Here is a 21271-nt window from a genome sequence, read left to right as displayed (position 1 = left end):
CAATTGTATCTTTAATCTGTACCATCTGATTTTGGGGTAGGAAGTATCCCTAGTGGTAAGCTAGTTATCTTAAGACCATCTATTGAAAAGACCATCCTTTTTCTCATTTTTGATTATGCATTCTATTTATTTATATTATATATACAGATTCTGTTTTTGGACTTTAAAGTGTGTCCTTTCATTGGTGGTTGTTGTTTAGTCACTAGGTCATGTCTGACTCTTTTGCAATCCCATGGACTGTAGCCCACCAGGCTCCTCTGACTGTGGGATTTTCCAGGCAAGTATACTGGGCTGGGTTGTTGTTTCCTTCTTCATCTTTCATTTGTAGTAAACTCTTACAGTTATTGCAACTTGTGATAGATTGGGTGGGAAAACCTTCATCCATATGCATTTAAAAACATTAAAAGCTTTTACGTTTTTATTCTAGTGTTTTTATTCCTCCACATAAACTTTATAGTCATTTTGTCAAGTTTTATAAAATATCTTTTGGGCTTTGTTGCATTATGTTTCTGGGTTAATTAGAGGCAAATTGCATTCCTTACCAAATTAAGTTTTCTAACTCAGAGTATGGTGTGTTTTTCTTTCTTTTTAAAAAAATGTCCCCTTAAATATAAATTTCATTTGTTTGCAGATTATAGTAACAACACTTATTCATTGTAGAGAATATGAAAAAAAAAACCAAACAGATAAATAGCTATTTCTTTTCCTCCTTGATTTTGGGCCACAGGTAGAGAGAGTTGAATTAATTGTACTGATAGTTGAGGGCTTTCTTGTTGGTTCAAACAGTAAAGAACTCGCCTGCAATGCAGGAGCCCCGGGTTTGACCCCTGGGTTGGGAAGATCCCCTGAAGAAGGAAATGGCTACCCACTTCACTATTCTTGCCTGGAGAATCCCATGGACAGAGGAACCTGGTGGGCTACCATCTCTGGGGTCACATAGAGTCAGACATGACTGAGAGACTGACACTTTCACTTTTTCACTTTGTACAATGGTGTACAACCAATTGTACATCACTGGACCATGGAAAGCTCCATAAAAGCAGAAAATAACAAACAATCCCAAATAGCAATCGCTCAACCCAGGGGAAGTGTATGTTTTGCTGGTGTCCAGTGTGGTTCAGCTGGGGGTGGGGGTGGGAGTGGGGGTGCAGTGGGGGCCTCTGCTCCATCCACTCATTCAGAGACTCAGATTCCTTTCATGGTGTGGCTTCCCCACCTCCACCCCCACAGGGCGTATTAGAAGCTCCCATAAGAGCCCGTGCCCTTGTTTTTACCACCAGATAATATAACTACTAGCATATCTGGACTCTTCATGTTTTATTCATATTTATGACTCCATACGGTGCATGTCAAATGGTTGTGATGTTCAAAAACACTTTTAAAAATCATAGTGTAAAAAATATAAATGCTTCCAAAAAGACTGGAAAGAGTCTTTCCAGTGTTTTTAAAATACTGGATGGGCTTCCAGTATTTTTACATTTAACATGTGTTTCTATTAGTCGGGAAAAAAGAAAGCTCTGATAAATTTCTCTAAAAAAAACAAGTGAATTCTTGATTATTTCAATTCTTTGTTCCTTCTAATAGTTTTAGACTTTGTTCCATCTGTTATGTATAGCAGTTTCTCTATACATAGAGCTGATGCTTCAGCTCCTTTTAAATATTCTACAAAGAAAGGCTACAATGAACCAGTAGAACGCTTACCTAACTGTATAGAAAATGGAACATTTCTTTAAAAAATTAAAATATTTTAAGGAAAACAGTTATGTATAGCATTAACCCTAATTTCGTAGAAAAATCAGGCACTTAGAAACACTGTCCTTTTAAAAAGTACTTCTGTTCATTGACAATGTTTCCTTTTATTAATGTTTAAACCAATTATTCACATTTTAAAGCCTCTTTGTGAGCTGAAACATCTCTTAACTTTTGTAGTGGTTTTAGAGAAACGTTATCACTTTTTAGGGCTAAAATGTATAGATGAAACATATCTTAGAAATTGATATAATTTAATTTTAAATTTATTTCAGATTCAACAGAACTCGGCTCTGTTTGCAGGTTTCAGTCACATTGTTGGGAGACTGGACCCGTGAATACAGCCTTCTTTTGCTTTCTCACCTTAGACCCACAATGTCCTGTTCTCTTCCTAGACTTAGAAAGAATCAGCAACTCAGACTTCTGTTAAAATGACCACAGTGTACTTTATTTAATGATTTTGGTACCTTGTGTTGCAATAAAATAAAAAAAAAAATCTACAAAATCCAAATATAGAAAATTTCAAGTTTCCTTTTTTTTTTTTCTTAAAGTTTTACAAGAAAAATCATGTAACCAAGGAAATCTGTTCATTATGAAGCACTACTTTCCACTTCATTTCATCACAAATTGCAACTTACTCAACAAACCAAAATGACGATGGTACTGCAGCACAGCAAATATTCCACACACTGTGCTTTCAGCTACAGCAGGTGGAGGCTGCGCCGGGAAGCAGCAGCCTCCAGCCGATAAAGACACTCTTACAATCCAAACGCTAAAGGAATGTTTGTATACCTGGAATTTGAATATATATATTTACAGGAAGAAAAAAATTTAGTAAGTAGTTTACTTCTTCATTTCAAATAAAATCCCAAATACATTTGTACAGTGTTTACAAAGTAAAGCACAAGAACTGCCAAGGTTATCACTCCGGTCCAGGCACTGTGCTTGTACTGGGGGTGGGGGGCTGGGGCTGGGGAATGTCAACTCCATTCCCTAAACACACACACGCGCGCGCGCACACACACACACACACGGGGTCTCTCAGACCTAATTTCAGTGTTGGTCACAGGGTGGGCAGGGGAGAGGGAAGCACAGGAATGGGCATTCCCCACACTCGCAAGGTCATGCAGAGAGAGTTGACAACAGAGAACTGAGAAATGATGGTCCATTCTCATCGCTGGCTGTTCCCCTCCCACCTGGTATATGTTCTCTTTAAAGATAAATTTAAAAGAACAACAGCAACAACAAAAGATCGAACTGGGAAAGGAGCACAGAATGTTTAAGGCAAATCAAGCAAATATAGAGCAGCTTCTCTTGGTGTTGTGTGGAAATGAGGATTTCACTCCCAATGGAATTTAGAAACAAAATGTAGGGCAACCTCTTGAGGTTGGGTTGCTTATGTCATGTACAAATATTTTTTGAAAATTGCTTTGCACCAAGTGAATCCTTTTGGAATTTTAAATGAAAAACTGGTTGGTTACAAAGTGCATGATTTCACGTTTTGAAATAAAACAGTAGCTGAGGTAGTTCGATGTGAAAATTATTTACTTAAAATAACTGGAGGATGAAGAACAAATGTCAGCAGCAAAAAATCCTTGCTGTGAGGAAGCCGGTTTCAATTATGAAGTGGTTTAATGCTGAGCAAAATGCTTCTATTTTCCTTTCACATATTATTAATTAAACTGGAATATTAGAGTAGCATGGAAAATCTGCTTGGTGGGATGTCAGTACAGAAGTCTATAGTCCCAGCAAATTTTATAATTCATGCTTTCCCAATTTCTGCACTGAAGCTATAACATAAAATGGCACTAGTTATCATTCCTAGAAATTTTGAACTAAACTGTAGAAAGAGTTTAGTAAAGACGGAGAGACAAATCAGTAGGAAGGATGGTTTCACTCTTACTTGGAGGACGTTTTTGTCTTTAGCCCTGAATTCAAAGTACCATTTTTTAAAATTAATTTATATTTTATTGAAGGATATTTGCATTACAGAATTTTGCTGTTTTCTGTCAAATCTCATCATGAATCAGCCATAGGTATACATAGGGAGAGGAACCTCCTGGCTTATCTGCTGCTCAACTTGTTCTGAGAATGGGAAATCCTACTTTGTACCTTTCTTTATCCTCTCTCTCTCCAAGCTGGTGAGCTGTCTGCTAGTTGAGAAGAGCAGAGAGTATTCTCTAGGAGCAAGGTTCTCACTCAACATCCTGCCTAAAGAGAGGCTTCAGTTGGGCCCTTCAAAAAAGCAGTTGACTGAAAGTTTCATTTTTCAGCGATCTCATACCACCTAAATATGAAAGGAGTTTTGTGATAATAACATGCTAGGGATAAGAAGGGATATAAACAAGGTGGGAGACATTCTTTTTGAGCAAAACAGAATTTTCCATGTGTTTTCTACTCTTACAGGATAGAATGTTGACCGGAAATAGCCATGGAAGTTGAAGACTGCATTTAAAATGTGTCACCTGTGATGAGGACATGACTGGTCCACAATCATATGATCAGATTTATCTTTGTTAAAAACTTGCTTTTCTGAAAGAGTATCTTATTTTCAGGAAGGATATTAGAAAGTTTTACATGGGCTGAAAAGTCTTAAAAAGACTGAAATGTTTGGGGCGTTCAAATCCCCTTTTCCCCACTGATCAGATTTATAGCCTACATGTGATAACACTTTGACTCCACTCTTTTTAAGTTTAGAATTTAGATTCTAGCATTTTGAAGAATGGTCCAGCTCTCACCCCTTCAGATTCCATTTTGTACCCTTGGGGTGAAATCTCCCAAGGACATATTCTGCCCACTGACCTCTTTCTCTCCTCCCAGCAAATCCACCTGAGAAGTTGCTTCAGCCCTCGCATCTCCAGACCCTTGCACCAAGGCCACTCAACCTCAGTTTTCTTGTGCAAAAACAAAGACACAGGTATTTCCCTTCACAGCAACAAGGATAGTCTGCTGCACTTTTGGTTGAAAAAGTCTTGATGCTAGGAACTTGGGGAAAAAAACCCAGAGAAGTTAAAATTATTTTGACTCACTTATTACTACAATCATATTTTGAATCTCAAAATCCTACAAAACCCAAACCAAAACAACAGCAAAATGATACTTAAGTCTGATGTGGCAACATGAATTTTTTTTGATGGGTCAGATAATCACTTAGGTTAAATTCATGCTTCAGGAAACTTAATACCATGCATTAGATATGTTTATCCAGTCTGAAGTTTTAAGCCTTGGTTGTATCACTAGCAACAAGATTTTTAGAATCCAGAAGAGATTCTGTTGAACATGTACGTTATGCCACCTCCAGACCCACTTATCTAGTAAACATTCTGAAGCTCTATTTCATAGTTTTAAGAGCATGCAATCTTTTTTTGCAAAGGATATAGTTATTAAATAAGGGCACAATGATAATATTTATGTTCAACAACTTTGCCTCATGAAGTCACATCATGAAAATATTCTCTGCGTTGTTGGTATAGTTTCACGGGTATATTCCCATGAATAATATTCTATGAATACCATATCACCTCCCTGACTCAAAAATGACAAATCATACTACTTAGCACTAGTTCTTCTCAGGACTAAATATTTGAGAGGAAACATGTTCCTTTGGCAGGAAGTAAGTCACACAAGCTGCTCTTCTTGGCGAGGCCTCCCCCACCACCTCCTCTGTCCTGGAGCAGAACTCAGATCTGTGTATGTGTAAGCACAGATGTGGATCCATGTACGGCTGAAGCCCTTGTGTAAACAAACACTTCTCTGAAATATTTAAAATATATTTATACTCTGAAAATAAATCAACTCAGGAATTGGGGAAGAAATAAGGCTCTGGTTTCTTCTATTGGATCATAAAGGGAGGCATGTGTCCACTTAGGGGTGAGAAAGAATCTCATTGTAAACAAGAAGAAATCTAACCTCAGGAACAAATTCTCCCTCCCAGTAGTGGGTTTCAGAGTAACACCTGCCAGCCTTAGTACTGAATTGGGTGTCATGCAAGCTTTCTGGAAAACGTAGCTTGGAATCAGGCATGAAAACTTTTCAGGCATCAAAAGACGTCACCTTTTCTGGGTACATTTAATAAATATTTAGTAACATTCAGTTTCGCTAAGAGAAAAATTGTCTTTCTCAGTGTTTGTATGAAAGGAGTTAATTTTCTTATTAAAAAGTTGATAATTTAAAAGAATTTCTCCATAGACCTTTGAAGAACAAGTTGCGCTTTGATCAAGAATCATCAAATCAATCGTCACTTGGCTGGCTGAGTGCTTTTCCATCCCTAACCTTTGCCACCTGCTCCCTCCCAACTCCGAGTTCTTCTCTGTGTGAACACTAGTCCCCAGGTATCAAAGCACTTTTCCAACTCACATTAATCTTCCCAAAACCCCTGTGAGGTAGGTAAAAAATGTGGCCAAGGATGGGGACGATGGGCACTCATGTTCCCTCACCTTGTGTCCCCATCACTGGACCAGCCCCTCCATGTCCTTGTTCCCAAAAGGGAAATAGTTTAACTATTTTTATGCTTCAAAGGTCTCAGAAATCCTTGAAATCAAAGCTTCCTATTTGAAGAATAACACACACACATGTTTGTATTTCCCTTGAATGATTCTGTCAAGCAGACTCTGTGAAGGATTAAAAGTGTGTGAGCAGCAGAGGAGCAACTAGAAAATTCTAGAAGATGGAAAACAGCTGAATAGTAAGTTTCCTTGCCAGGCAGGGCCCGAGAGGCAGGCCTCTGGAATGGTCACCCTGCAGGAAGTCTGTTCCACAGTCACCTCCCGGGACCCCAGGACCGCCTCCCACAATTCTCCCATTTATGTTTGCTGAAAGCAAATAGAAATCAAATAGTGTTGACTCTGCGTTATTTATTTCTCTTTGCACAACAAAGAGATCTTTAGCAGCAGAATATTGCCAGCAATAGATTAATGCACAAGAAAGTTTAGTTCTATAACCCTACAACACCTGAGCATTTTCTGTCTATCTAGACAACACCAGACAAGCAGAAAGAACACAAGGATTCAAACATCTGGATGTTTGACATCACAAATGCCAAATTTGCTCCTGGAGTGACTCACTTCTTTACTTTTTCTTGGGATATTTACATTCCTGTAGGACAATCTTTTTATTTTTTAATAATACCATGCTACTTCTGGTTTTAAAGATGAGTTGGCAATCATTTGGAAAATTCAGATGCTGAAAGCCCGCAAATGAAAAGAAACATAGTCACAAGGAAAAAATCAAGCTTTTAGGGCTGCTGGTGATCCAGAGGTTTTGTCTCCCTTGAAAAATTTCTTCACTGTCCACCTTTCTTCACTTCCATTATTCTGAAAATTGTTCTCCCGAGAATTAGTTTTGCTCCCTTGGGACAAAGATGCAGTCTAGGTGATGACAGAATCAAGGTCCAAAATATGTTGAAACAATTCATATAATAAGTTTGTTGACTCAGTTTAGTGGATTTGAACACAGAGGTTCTTGGGATGTCATGATGTATTTATAATGGGATGATTGAATAGGGCTGTGGTCACCCTGAATTTCACTGTTGTTAAAGGATGATTCAATGGTCACATTTTACAAGCAAGAGTACTTACTATACCTTCAAATATCTCAGTTTAAAACCCATCAGAAGCCCTCAGCACACAGAGTTAGCTAGGAGGGAACGGGCCAATGGCCAAGGGAAGCTCAAGCAGGAGAATCCCCTTAAAGACAGAGTTAGTCTTAGACACAGAGCCACCAAGGTCATCTCTCTCCTCCTTGTCCAGCCATGCCCTGGCCTTTCATTAGTGGATGTATCTATTGTCATCACCACAGAGTAGCAGGGTCCACAGCGACCTCTGCTCTGCAAAAGGCAAATATTCCTGATGAACCACTGACAGATTTCCTCCTCAGCCCCCACACCTGCACATTTACAGTAGTAGGAAACTTGTGTTCTAACACCTGTCGTAGTCACTCCTACTCAAAAGCCTTGTTTTAGAGAATGATTTCTTGTTCCTAAGTGACAACAGCCAACCAACTTATTGGACAAGATAGAGGATATTTGTGCCTTTTTTGGCTTGAAGAGATTGAGAAAATTCACATTTTCTTCAACTTCTTAGTTTTCATTGCCTTGCAATTGAAAGTTGCATGGTAGCAGGCCACTGTTTCACCGTAACACTTCAGCGCTTGTGCTCAGCGCTAGATTTGCTGAAGCACAGGACAACCCTGGTGCCTGAAACTGGGACTCTCAGTTGGTACTTCTTGGTACATCTTGGAGGTCATCACCAAGATGGTCACTGATGAAGGAGAAACACCTTTGGAACAGGTACAAAAAGGACCACAGCATTGTCTTCTTTTTCTGTTAGATTGTTTATCAGACATATCTGAAGACTTTCACTCATTCTTCTAGTATTAACATCTTAAGCTGTTCTACTGAGAGGTTAGACAGAAAATTATATAACAACATATGGATGTTTGACTCTCTTGCAAACTTTGATCTGAAGTACATTCATCCTTACCTTACAGCTCAAACCTTTTCTTAAAAAGAGAAGCAAGTGGGAACCAACCATGATTTTAAATTAAAAGCTCACCTGTTTATTTTTCAGTGAACACTCAGGCGCTCAGAATGTCAGCTTGGTGATCTCAGAGCTGGTAACCAAGGTTACACAGGGTTGGAGAAGCAAGGGGAGAGCCAGGTCCACATACAAAAGTATTTCAGTTTGAAACTGGCAATGTCACCACCTAGGAAGGCAGGAATCAAATGATTCCATAGCTATAGCCATGCGGGTTTTACCTCCAAAATTGAATTATAAATTCAATTTTATAAATTGGTTATTACAATGCTGACAACAGAACTCTCAAAAAATGAAGAACAGCAACTGTACTCAGATCAATCATTAAACAGATGACAATGACTTTCCCCCCTCATTTCCAAACATAAATAGATTTGTATCCATTTAAGGTGAGTCTCCATAACCCAGTGCACTGAGCTATGTAAGCTCCCAGGAATCCATTCACTTTTTTCTCTTTTTTCAAAGTTGTTATTGTTTAGTCACCATGTTGGGTCCGACTCTTTGCAACCCCATGGACTTCAGCCCACCAGGCTCCTCTGTCCATGGGATTCTCGAGGCAAGAATACTGGAGTGGATTGCCATCTCCTTCTCCAGGGGATCTTCCCAACCTAGGGATCGAACCCAGGTCTCTTGTGTCTCCTGCATTGGCAGGCAGATTCTTTACCACTGAGTGGCTAGGGGAAGGCCTTTCAAAGCTGTGCAAATGAAGGCAAAAACAAATGAAGAAGGTAGAAGTTCATCGCCGGAGTGAGAAGCAGGGAGCAGGGATTCTGGAGCACCCTACTTCACAGAGGTCTTTCTTTCCAGGCCTGCGGACCTCACCACACTGAATGAGCACTCCTTCCTACTAACTGACTCATTTCCCTTCGCAGTAGCTTGACTGCAATCTCACAAGTCAAGAATTCGCAAAATTAAAGGGTCTGTTGAATTAATTAATGCAAATCACCTTCAGTAAATCTTGACAAGTTCCAAGGTGTTTCTGTAAAAAAAGAGAAGGGAATCAATAGCATCGGCAGTGTGAGCCTTTGTGCAGTGGAGGCTCGTGCTTCTGGTGTGTCTAGTTCATCTTCGGCTCCCTTCCCCTTCCTCCAGGCAGGAGAGGCTGCTGTCTTTTCATAGAGCTCCAAAACTCTGGTTCAGACCAAAGAAGACATTTCACCCCAGGCTTTCAAGACACACATGAGAGATGTATTTCTTTTTCTAGGTACAATACCTTAGAAAGGTTAACAAGGGGAGTTGAATATCTTAGTTCTTTGAAAGAAGGATATGAAATGACAATTCTTGACTAACTGACAGATCTCCATTGATTATAGGATGATGTGTTATTGCTCCCAATTGCAATAGAAGAACCCTCAGCAACACAAATAGAAAGCCACAGGTGGAAGGTTAATTGCCAAGTTATCATAGTGGTACCCAACTGCCAGAATCACAATGAACTGAAATGCCAGTGTTGATTACAACCCATTCTACTGGCTTGCAATCAAAACAGAAATTTCTTACAATGATAGAAACCCAACATGTATTTTCAACACACTTAAGGGTGTTTTAGAACTTCCTGATAGATGAATTAATCTGAAACAATTAAGAGCATTGATTTGATATAACTCAATACCAGACTGCCACTAGAACAGCTCAATTAAATTAGCTTAAACACAACATCTTCATTTATTAATATTTGTAGCACTTAAATGAAGTAAGAATTTGATTAGTTCCATTTGAATGCAAATCAAGAAATAGAGAGAGTGGATGGCCACCAGCTGAATTTGGTAGATGGAGGTAAAATAAAAACAATAAACCTTACATTTTCTGAAATTCTAATAACAGAGTAGGTGACAGGCTTCAATATTAGCACGAGAGAAAATTTTGTGTTGGTACTGTGCTGGTAGTATTCGCTTACCAAGTTGATTATTAGTTCTGATGTCAATCTGTTGTGTTAAATGTGATGTTTCTCTGCAAACATCAGTAAGTATACTTGCCTTGTCTGGTACCACCCCTGAGACGGGGGCAATCGTCGTAATGAACCACTCATCGTGGCAGGAACCGAGCTATTTGGGCTCTGACTTAGCACTATTATTAGGTCAGCTGTTTTGCTGAAGGGATTCTTGGTGTTATTCTGGGCTCATAAAAATGAATATGCTTTCTTTTCTCTTTCCTTTTATTCCACAGAGGACCTCTGAGTTTATAGCCTTCCCTAGCCAGAATTATTTAACTCAGAGGAAATTAGTTACGTACATTAATAGTTATTTTTAAATAAGATTCTCTTTACATCTGTGGGAAGCCAATCACTGTGGGCCATATTGAAGGAGAGATTGGAATGGGTACCATGCCAGCATGTGTCCACACAGGGTGGGACTGGCAGGCTTCACTCCTGAAATGTGACTGAGGTCACTGCTGCTCATCTGGGCATGGGGCTTTAGAACATCCTCTCAGGCTGCAATAACTGAGGTTTATGTCTGAAAATTTGTTCTTCCTAAACAACATGTATGCTGCAGACTGTGTTCTGGGGAAACCTACTGGGACATCTAACTTTTGTGTACAGAGAGATATTTTTTTGCAGTGAAAGTCTACTGATGATGGGAAAGGGAAATCTTTGACAAGCCTTCACGCCCCATGTGCACTTTTATAAACACATATGCCCCTTGTCCAGAGGGGGTTTCTGACTCCCTCATAACATATCCTCATTCTGTCTTAACTGATGGTCCCTCTTCCATTCCTCTGTGACCAGCCAGAACTCCATTAAAAACCATAACTGGGGGCTTCCCTGGTGGTCCAGTGGTTAAGACTTCCAAGCACCATGGGGTGCTGGTTTAATCCCTGGTCAGGGAACTAAGATTTCACATGCAGCATGATGTGGCCAAAAAAAGAAAACAAACAAACGAAAAACCCCAGAATGGTGACTAGGACAAAAAGGTATTGTAAGTGTTCATCAAAGATGCTTCCTGAAGATCAGAGAAGTGCCGTCTCAGAAGCATCCTGATTTCACATCTCTTCTTAAAAATAAATCCTCAGGAATATCTCCAAAGCTGATTCAAAGATGATTGGCTTGAGTCAAATGTGCATGCGTGCATGCTAAGTCACTTTAGTGTGTCCAACTCTGTGTGACCCCATGGACTCTAGCCCACCAGGCTTCTCCATCCATGGAATTCTCCAGGCAAGAATACTGGACTGGGTTGCCATGCCCTTCTCCATGGCATCTTCCCGACCCAAGGACTGAACCTGCGTCTCTTGTGTTTCCTGCATTGCAGTTAGGATCTTTACCACTAGCACCACCTGGGAAACCCTTGAGTCAAATACTTTATGCCAAAGAGTGTCTCAAAATTTACTTTTGCTTTGTGGTCTTGACTTAAAAATATCTAGTGTTGGAGAGGCAAAAGAACAAATTACAAAACTACTTTTCTCTTTATCAGCAGCCATCTATTGTTAATTTATCTTTATATTTATACTGTAACCTTATGTTTGCCACTATGCAGGCTAACTGTGTATTGCAAAGCTATGTAACACAATCTTGGAAAAACTTATGTTTCTTTATTTCTCTGGTATGGAATTAAATGTAGACATTAAGAAGAGAAGCAGTGTGATAGGATAGAAAGAACTGTAGCTGAAGTCAGAAGACTCCTCTGCTACCAAAGACCAAATTGTGAGCTGCTGGAATATGGAATTCCTTCTGCGTGTGACTGTGTATTGCCTGGCAATGCCAGGCATATAGATCACACTTGATAGATGAACGGCTGAAGGAATTCTGATAATGAAAAATGCCTGATCCCTTTGGATCCCTTTGGATCCCCAGCCATGTTCATTTCTAAAAGACATGTTTCTCAAGTAACATTGAGATCTTGTTTAGATGCTATTCTCTATAAAAATTCATGATGCCTAATTTAACCTAACTTCATAAAGATCTGTTTAAATCATATCAAAGTCAGAAGTCAGATTGCTTGTATTTTTAACATGTTACATTCAGACTGATGGCTGCATCTATTTTTTAAAATAAACAGCAGGATTGAGAACATTTTTGCTTTATTGCTGTGGCCACCTTTTTAGCATGAAGTCAGCCCACACACACTACTTCCTACACAACAGAATCATTGAATGGGTCACAACTCTGTTATCCTGTGGATCCCAGACACATTATGTTTAAGTTGAGGATGGAGAAGACACATGTTATTTTATAATCCAACCCCACAAATTTGGTAAATGCTAAATTCTTTAGGTGTAAACTTCCCATCTAAGAGGAAATTTCCAGATTTATATGATGGTTCAACTGGTGGTATAGTAATCTGTGTACATATTAAATTCTGTAACCTGCAAGATAGTAAATGAAATTTAGGGCAAATTATGGCAATAGAATAGAGTTATCTTATAATATGAAAATAATGGTGGCTCAGACAGTAAAGGATCAGCCTGCAAAGCAGAAAACCTGGGTTCAATCCCTGGGTTGGGAAGATCCCCAGGAAAAGGGAATGGCAACCCAGTGCGGTATTCTTGTCTGGAGAATCCCCTGGACAGAGGAGCTTGGTGAGCTACAGCCCATGGGGGTCACAAAGAGCCAGACACAATGGAGTGACTAAAACACACACATACACACACACTCAATGTCACTCAAAGATTTGTTAGATTCATCTTTCCTTCTTCCTTTCCCCACCCCCATCTCTCTTTTATTCCTCAGTCTGAAGGTCAAGGCAAGTAGTGGGGTTTGGCTGTCTTTCTGTTTATCTAACTGGAGGACAGTAGCATACATATAGAGAATACAAGAAAAGAACCATCAGGCTAATTTATATTTATCACTTATTTTAGTGCAAAGTAGGGCCATGGAAGGGGGGAGAGACAGTTGTTTGGAATGAAATACAAGCATTTATCTGCCTACTCTGAATTAGGGGGTCACAGTAAAATTCAATGACAAGCGATAAAGACTTCTGTTTCTCATCACTGACTTTTTTATTTTTAACTTCTCCTCTTGAAGGACCTCTTTGACTTTTAAATTAAATTCTTTTGAAAAATTGGATCATCAGACCATGTTTTTGTTTCTCCTGAGATCTTGCCAAGAACAGAAGAGATTTTGGTGGGAAAATATTCCTTGGTTTTCTAGAAGGATTTGCGGTTGTGAGAAGTCATGAAGTTGTGTCCATCTCTCAGCTCCAATGTTTCCAGTTCTGTGACCCTTGTCTAATTTAGTGTCTGTGAGCTTAAGTTTTGTCTGTAAATGGAACTTAACTCATAGAAGGCAGAGAGGATGGAATGAGATCATAGAGATAAAGCTGGCTAATCCTTGATGCTCTTGGACTCAGTTAGTTCCCATTAATACAGGGAAATGAACGGCCTAAGTCTTAGAGGGGTAGGGCAGGGGAATAACCAAAGCAAAAATTTGATTCAGTCAGTGTTTCTGACTTACGTTGGTATATTATGAAAATGATATTGGCAAAGTAGCTAGATGTTTAAAGGACATTAACTGACCCTCATTTAGCAGAATATAGACCCAGAAAGGGGGCTTCCTAGGTGATTCAAGTGGTGAAGAATCCACCTGCCAATGCAACAGACACAGGTTCGATCCCTGGGTTGGGAAGATCTCCTGGAGAGGGAAATGGCAGCCCACCAGTATTCTTGCCTGAAAAATCCCATGGACAGAGGAGTCTGGCTGGCTATAGGGTCGCAAAGAGTCAGACACAACTTAGCAACTGAGCAACAACAACATGTCCAGAAAAAGTTAAAGGTTTGATTTCTTGGCTAGATCGTTACATTCAATATTACAGAAGTTTGATTTTTTTTCCTTATGGAATCTAGAGAAAGAGCTTCAAATGGATGGTGAAACATGATGCCTCAAACACTCAAGGGAGAACTTCCGAACCCCTTATTTCTGTGGGTAAATGGCTGTTTGCCACGTCTACCATTTGGCTTTCTGCTGTGTGAGAGCTTGCCTAATTGCTACAATTAGCAAAATTAAATGGCTCATTGTGTTTTTATACAATTCCACCCACATGCCACAGAGTTTCACTTTGGAGGCTGTTGACACAGACACTTACTGCATCTTTCCATGAGCTCATTTTTAGGATAGCCCCTGGACAAGACGCATGTCCACAGAGAGTGCTTTGTGGGAGATAGTGCAGCCTGCCCAGTGGAGGAGAGGAGGTGCTACCCCAATATCCAGATGGTCTGATACAAGTGGGGACCAGAAACTTAGAAACGGAGGGATGGGTTGGGGGTGATAGAGAGGAATGACCGATACTTGGCCAGTTTAAAAGGCTTCTGCTTCAGATGGGTAGAAGTTGGGGGGTGGGGGGGGCGGGGCTATGAGTCACAAACTGGCAGAAACCAGCAATTTGATTGTTTTCAAATGTGACCGGGTTGCTGAAGATAAACGAACATGAGTCGATTTGCGCCCATCACTGAAATTAGAGAAATGACCACCTCAGTCCTGCTGTGTTTGCACTGCACACATCAACCATTTTCTGAGTTGTTTCTCTGAAAGAGAGCCTGAGCTAATTTTTTTAAAAGGCTTTAAAAACATCAAAATGTAGGCACCTCATCCAAGCTTTATATGGAAACAGCAATTGCTAAGAGCAAAGACTCAAGAGAATGCCGGGGAACATATATGTAATCTCAGAAATGGTTCATCAGATTAAAAAAAATCTCTGGATTCTTGTCCAAACATTGTGTCAGAACGTGTTTCCCTCAATGGTATTTGGTACACTGAAAGGCAAATACGTAACCTTACATAATCCTGCTAAGGACACCAGATGTTTTCTTTACTCCTTTCAATATGTTCAGAGAAAGAATCTTTGAAATGACTCAAAGTTATTCTTGTCTCTCTAAAGACGAGCTCCTTGAGGAGTGGGAAAACTCATTCAAGCTAAAAATGCTAAATTATATCTAGATATTTCCAACTGAAGAAGACTCTTGAGAGTTCCTTGGACTGCAAAGAGATCAAACCAGACAATCCTAAAGGGAATCAACCCTGAATATTCATTGGAAGGACTGATGCTGAAGCTGAAGCTCCAGTACTTTGGCCACCTGGTGCGAAGCTGACTCATTGTAAAAGACCCTGATGCTGGAAAAGATTGAAGGCAAAAGGAGAAGAGGGTGGCCAAGGATGAGATGGTTAGATAGCATCACTGACTCATGGACATGAGTTTGAGCAAACTCTGGGAGATGGTGAAGGACAGGGAAGTCTGGTGGGCTGCATTTCATGGGGTCATAAAAAGTCAGACATGACTTAGTGACTGAACAGCAGCATTTCCAACCCAAGTTCAAGTGTGTTGATGTCTTACAGATATGGGCTCTACACTTGAGCTGATGCTGAAAGAGTGGGCAAAAACTTTTTATCTAAAAGTTTATGTGTCAATAACATACATTTATATGCATTAACAACAGTATATATTTTACTATTTTCATCCATTAGTTGTGTGTGTGCATATATTATATGTAATATGTGTGTTATCCATACTAAACACACATCTATACAATATCTTTTTTAAAAAGTCATTGAGATTTCAATTATTCCTATTCACTTTTAATTGGTCAGTGCTATTACTTCATTTATTCATAGAGCCAAAGAAATGGGCCATTTAGAAATTAAGTATAAATACATCTTCAGATCATCTCTGTATTTTTCTTTTGCTAATACTTGAATTGCATATTCTTGCCATGTCGGTAGGAGAATTTATTTCATTTGTTGGGTTCACAGCAATATCATAAAAGAAGAGTAACAAAGTGTCTACAAAGTCCAGGTTACTGAACTAGATAGTACATAGTTAAGAAGAACAACAGGAATGGGAGAAGATTTAAAGGACATAGTCATTTTGAGGGACCAAACTTTGACTTATATTGAAATTTTTTTTTTTTCTTCCACACAAATACTTAAAGTCTCAGTGTGGTTAGGATACATACAGTCCTCATCTTAAGTTTCATTGAGAAATGTTCATTTAAAAGTGAAGAAAATTTATAATATTTTCTTTTAGAAAACTCGTGGTCCTATGCAAAATTAAGTACTAAGGACAAACCCTTCACTGCCCCCCCCCCCCCCAAGTAACCCAACAGACCCAGCACAGGACGTTGGAGCTCACAGATAAAGAATCCAGTGTTTCCAATTTGTATGCTAACAATTTGTAGGTTCAGGATTTGTAAGGCTTGTTCCTTTTGGATTCTTGAGCTACTCTCTGTGGAGAATTTAGTGGTCAACTGAAAAGAAAATCTTAGGGTTTACACTAAAGTATAAATATGAAAATCAAACTTTGTTCCTTTGTACGTTGACAATGTCTCTTTAAATCCTAATACTGGAAATGCTCTGTTATCAGTGTATCTGAGACAAATACATTCTTGATGGCAACACAGGGCTTTCTGAATCATGGAAGCAAGATTAAGCCATGATTCTCCTTGGAAGTAACGTTTGTTGTTGTGTTGTTGTTCTTGTCTGTAATCTTGAGAAGTCTTGTTATTTATAACATGGTGGAGATGTCATTTCCTTAACAAGCATTTTTGACTAAACCCTCACCTTTTAAGTATGTTGGATAACAGAGTATTTACAGTATTTGGTAAAATCACTGAAAATTTCAAACTTGCACTCTCCTGACTGCATTCTCACTTTGAAGACAAAGCACAGTACAGCATTTTTTTAGTCACACAGCACTCATTTTGATTCTTCACCTGTTAAACGAAGGATCAAGTTGAGAAATAACTTAGGATTTACATGATTGAAGAGTGATGGGACCTGTTGTGTTTGTTGACTGACATTATCATCTGCGATTTACTCATGGAATCAAAGGGGTAGTTCCACTGAGTGATTCAGTTTCATAAGATCATTAATTAAGGAAGCTAATGACCCATGGGCCGGCACCAAAGTGAAGAATTTGCCAATATAATCATTTTTCCCTTCTAGAGTGGGGAGTGGAATGTTTTTACCAATTGCTGGCAGGAAGAGCATCTTTCTGGGCCTTTCCTGGTGACTAGGTAACGTTTTCACATCCAAACCAAAGGTTATTATTTTTTAGTGGACTGCTGCTTGGAGGATCCATCACGGAGTACTAGGAAAATATGTCTACTGATAAAAATCTCCTACTTTTTAAACACTGCCTTTGGACTTAAGTACCAAAAGAAGTCCTAGTTCGAGCCCCCTGTCACTTGCTGTGGGTGTCATCATAGGGACGGCTGCCTCCGTACGACACAATCGTGACAGGTAGTGGCTCTAGAACTTGACTGTTAAGTGAATTGGACAGTCCAAATAGCTGAATAATTAAGTTAAACTGACATTTTTTTTTTAAAAAGTGACTTGACTAATATTTAGTGCATCAGTTGGGTAGATATAAAACTGGGAAAGGACATCCAAGACATTGCCCATTGTGGTCAGGTTTGTCCTAAGAGATGGAAGAGTCATCACTTCCATCTTTGGTTTCCTGGGAAACATTGGCCAGTCTTGACAAGCCCTTTCTAGTTAAGCTGATTCTCTCATCCCCTGATATTCTGATAGCACCCCTGGCCAGGTTCCTGGGGGCACCGACATGGCAAAGTAGGATGATCTTGCAAGAGACATGTGTTCTCGATCTGCTGAGGCAAGCAGATGGGATCTGTGGACCAGTTTCTACATCCCAAGTAATTATGATGCTTAAAGTATTTTAAATGATCCCAGGTCTATAAAAAAAGTGATGATGCCTATATGTATACCCTATATTTTTTATTACAAAAATATTGAAATAATCCATGAGTTATTCCACTCTGCACCAACTATAAAAAAATACTATCAAAGTTTGACCGGCACTTTTAATGCAACAAAAAGCACCATGACAGGGGGTGGGGCGGGGGGACACTGGGAACAGAAAGTGGGGGATGTTTACTTGCTGGACAGAGGTATTTAAAACCCAGAAGCTTGTTGTAAGAGTGGGACTTTACAAAATGACTGAAATACGGATCTTAGCTGGATCTAGTGATAAGCCCTCAATCAGTTCAGAAGGGTTTTCTCACAGCATATTCACTGCACCTGTGGGCTCACACTTACAAAAGTCCCAAAGCCTCTAAAAGACACATCACTTTGACCTTGGGTGGGGGAGTGGGGTCCTTTACACAGGGAGGACTTGACTGTTCAAGCACTCTTCTGCTTTGGTGGGGCTCACACCACCCATGCTCAGCCATTCAGGGCTTCCCCATCAGTCCCGTGTTGGATGGACTTTGGCACTAGAAGGGTGTGGCATGGCGTATTCTGAAATCCTGCCTGCCCGCCGTCACATAGGACCTCCATTCCTGCACCTGAACACTGGCCATCTGTCCCGCCACTCCGCCCTGACCTTTCTGTGTGAGCTGCACAGGCCAGGAAATCAGACACTCATTCTGCCTTTTGCTCCCACTTCCTCTCCGTGGTTTTATTACATTTTTTTTTTGCAACTGAATACTGCATCCTGATTATCACTGAACTTACATCACTAAGGTATCAAGCTCCTTGGTCTTGTCAGAAGCCATCCATGGGCTGCATAGGATTTCTGTAATAGGAGATGTTCTCAACTGAAAATTTAAAATGAAAAAAAAAATCCTGACTTGTGTTGAAAATGAACCATTTCATCAATTCTAATACATGTGTAAACACAATTGGGTTTTCTGTCCATTGGGTAAGGTTTTCACATGAGGATGGTTTATGAATTCTTTCTAAGCTTCACTATATTTTTTTGTTTGTTTGTTTTTTGTTTTTCTGGAGTCTTGAGGGATATGTTTTCTCTCTCTTGGTTTTCATATTCCTGCAGGAATCACAGCTTTGCATCAAGAGAAATCACCTAAACTATTTTGACAGAGGATTGGCATGTGTGTTAGTGTGTGTGTACTCATGTGTGTATGTGTGATTCAGTATATTTTTATGCAAAGATCAGTTAACTCCATCCAAACACCCTACTGATTGGAGGCAGTATTTCCCATCACAACAGTACCCTTGGATGGATGTGCTGAAGATTGGGCTGGAGGGGCTGGCGGCAACAAGGAGTCCCACTCAGCTGGCCTGTTCCCTTCAGAAGAGTAAGAGGGTCTTGGGGCTGCTCTTTGAAAAGAGGCCAGCAGCAGGCACTCTGCTGATGGAGGGTCAGACACGAATCTGATGAGGGTCAAACTGGGAGCCTCGCAGCCCGTCGGCCTGCTCTAGGGGAGAGTTTCCTTATTGCCACAGCCCTGCGGTCACCCCTCTGTCTGGAGGTCGTGGCTCCTCCAAGTCCTCTGTTTTATAAAGTGGTCTCATACTCCAGCCGCTCCTGAATGAGAGCATCGTCTTTGTATTGCAGCCTCGGAGGAGACGGCGAACATTCAAAGGCTAAGATGGCCTTTCGGAGGCTTCGGTCCAAAACGTGTCTCTCCCACGCTGGGTACCTATTCCTGAACAGGTCAATCTTAATGACGGACTCTTCAATCCGTGGTGGGCGAGAGGATGGGGTGGATGGGGCCGTGGGCCTCACCTGAAAGACAGGGACACACCCATCTCGCTCTGTGAATTTCTGGTCGCGGTCGCCGGCGACACTGCGGTTGTTGGAGATGGACCGCAAGGTGCTCGTGGCCACGTCTGGAGGCAGAGTGAAGGCAGCAGAAGGGTCCTCGCAAGCACAGCTTGGTGACTGCCCGAATCGGGGTCCGTTGGGATGAAAGAAGGCATAATACATCAGCATAAAAACTACGCCGGTTAAGAAGCTGCTGAAGACCACGCACAGCGCCGGGATGGCAAATGCATCCGCGATCTGGGGAGCCTTGTAGAGGTACCAGAGGGCACTCAAGGCTGTGTTTTCCAGAAGGATCACGAAATAGTAAATGAAGAGCCTGCAGCGTGTCCTGCCTTCCTTGACATTGAACCAGCTGAAGATGTAGATAATCCCCACCACCATGTCGAACACGATCTCCTCCCACTTGGTGATGCAGAACTCCGTCTCACAGTGGACGATCCAGAAGGTCATGATGCACCAGTGAAGGACAATGAAGATCCCAAAGTAGAGCTGGAAAACCGAGGCAAAGAGGGCAAAGGTGATGACCCTGGCCGCGATGGTGAAGAAGTGCCAGCAGAACTGGATGACCACGGCCATGTAGCTGATGGGCTTCTTGTCATCGCGAGAGTCCCGGAGGGCCTTCTGGTAGGAGGCCAAGGCCCAAGCCAGGGATACCAGGGAGGCTGCTGCTGTGAAACCTACAAAGGCAAGCGGGAAGACAGGCTGTCAAAGGTGCGATACACTGGAAAGAAGTCAGGTGGGGCTGGGGGTTTGGGACAGGCTAGCTTCCACCACAGCAAAGCTCTTCATTTCTCTGAGTTTTAGCTGGACTGTAGATGGGACTCCTAGGATCTGTCCTCCACCGGCCCCCACCATATGGTGAAGACATGGAGCTGGTGAGAATGCTACTCAGGATGAGAGTGGGGTGTGGGGGCTGAAAACGGGGAGGGGTGTTAGCTTTCTGTGTATTCAGCAAAAATAGATTCTGGAGGTCGTTTTGTTTGGTGGGAATATAACTGTGGACTGCATGTTGATAGAACTGGGTGGCTGTTTCAACTTTGCCACTGATGACCTCCATGACTTCGGACAATGATTTAAATTGGCATCCTCATTTAGAAGGTGGATGATCTCCAAGACTCCTTGTCAGCTCTGGGATTCTGTGATCTAAAGGAACTAATAATCACAGGAAAGGCGAGGGGCTAGTTGGTTACCTTTCTGGTTCTAAACAGGAATAAATTTAGCTCAGTCCCCCAGTTAATTATTTCTTGAAAATAAGGCAAGGAGTCCATGGGGTCTCCCTGGCCATGTTTCTTGTGGCATCTGGTGTGCTCTCTGCCCTCATGTGATCTGAGACTCTTTCTACAGCTTCTTTCTGCTTCAAAGAAGAAATTTCTGCTCACTGTCACTCATCTTGTAATCTTTCACAGGTTAAACCTTGTACAGAAATCACGTATCAATCGCTTTTCTTATTAGGCAGTGAGCCAGTTTAGTTAGTATTCCCCCTAAAAGTATGTTTCCAGATAAAAAAATAAATATTCTTACTGCTTCCCTCCACTCCTG

At 40.8% G+C, this 21271-nt stretch overlaps 1 protein-coding gene across 2 annotated transcripts in view; it reads right to left on the bottom strand.

Moving 5' to 3' along the window:
* Positions 1-2170: 2170 nt before the first annotated feature.
* XKR4 (XK related 4) overlaps positions 2171-21271 on the bottom strand; it is a 318929-nt gene continuing 299828 nt past the window's right edge. Inside the window, exons 3-4 of one of the 2 annotated variants that reach the window (XR_011491452.1) lie at positions 18679-20409; positions 2171-9261 (exon numbers count right to left, since the gene is read on the bottom strand). Coding sequence is in view for 1 of the 2 variants with exons in the window: in XM_070477115.1 (XP_070333216.1) it covers positions 19463-20409 (947 nt within the window). In the remaining variant the exon portion in view is untranslated. Of the gene's footprint in view, positions 20410-21271 lie in introns of both variants that reach the window. The other variant, XM_070477115.1, reaches the window with a different exon arrangement.

The sequence above is a fragment of the Odocoileus virginianus genome, chromosome 15, assembly GCF_023699985.2.
Source record: "Odocoileus virginianus isolate 20LAN1187 ecotype Illinois chromosome 15, Ovbor_1.2, whole genome shotgun sequence".
Taxonomy (NCBI): Eukaryota; Metazoa; Chordata; class Mammalia; order Artiodactyla; family Cervidae; genus Odocoileus; species Odocoileus virginianus.
The sequence above is the reverse complement of the archived record's forward strand: the minus strand, read 5'-3'. Positions and strand labels throughout refer to the sequence as shown.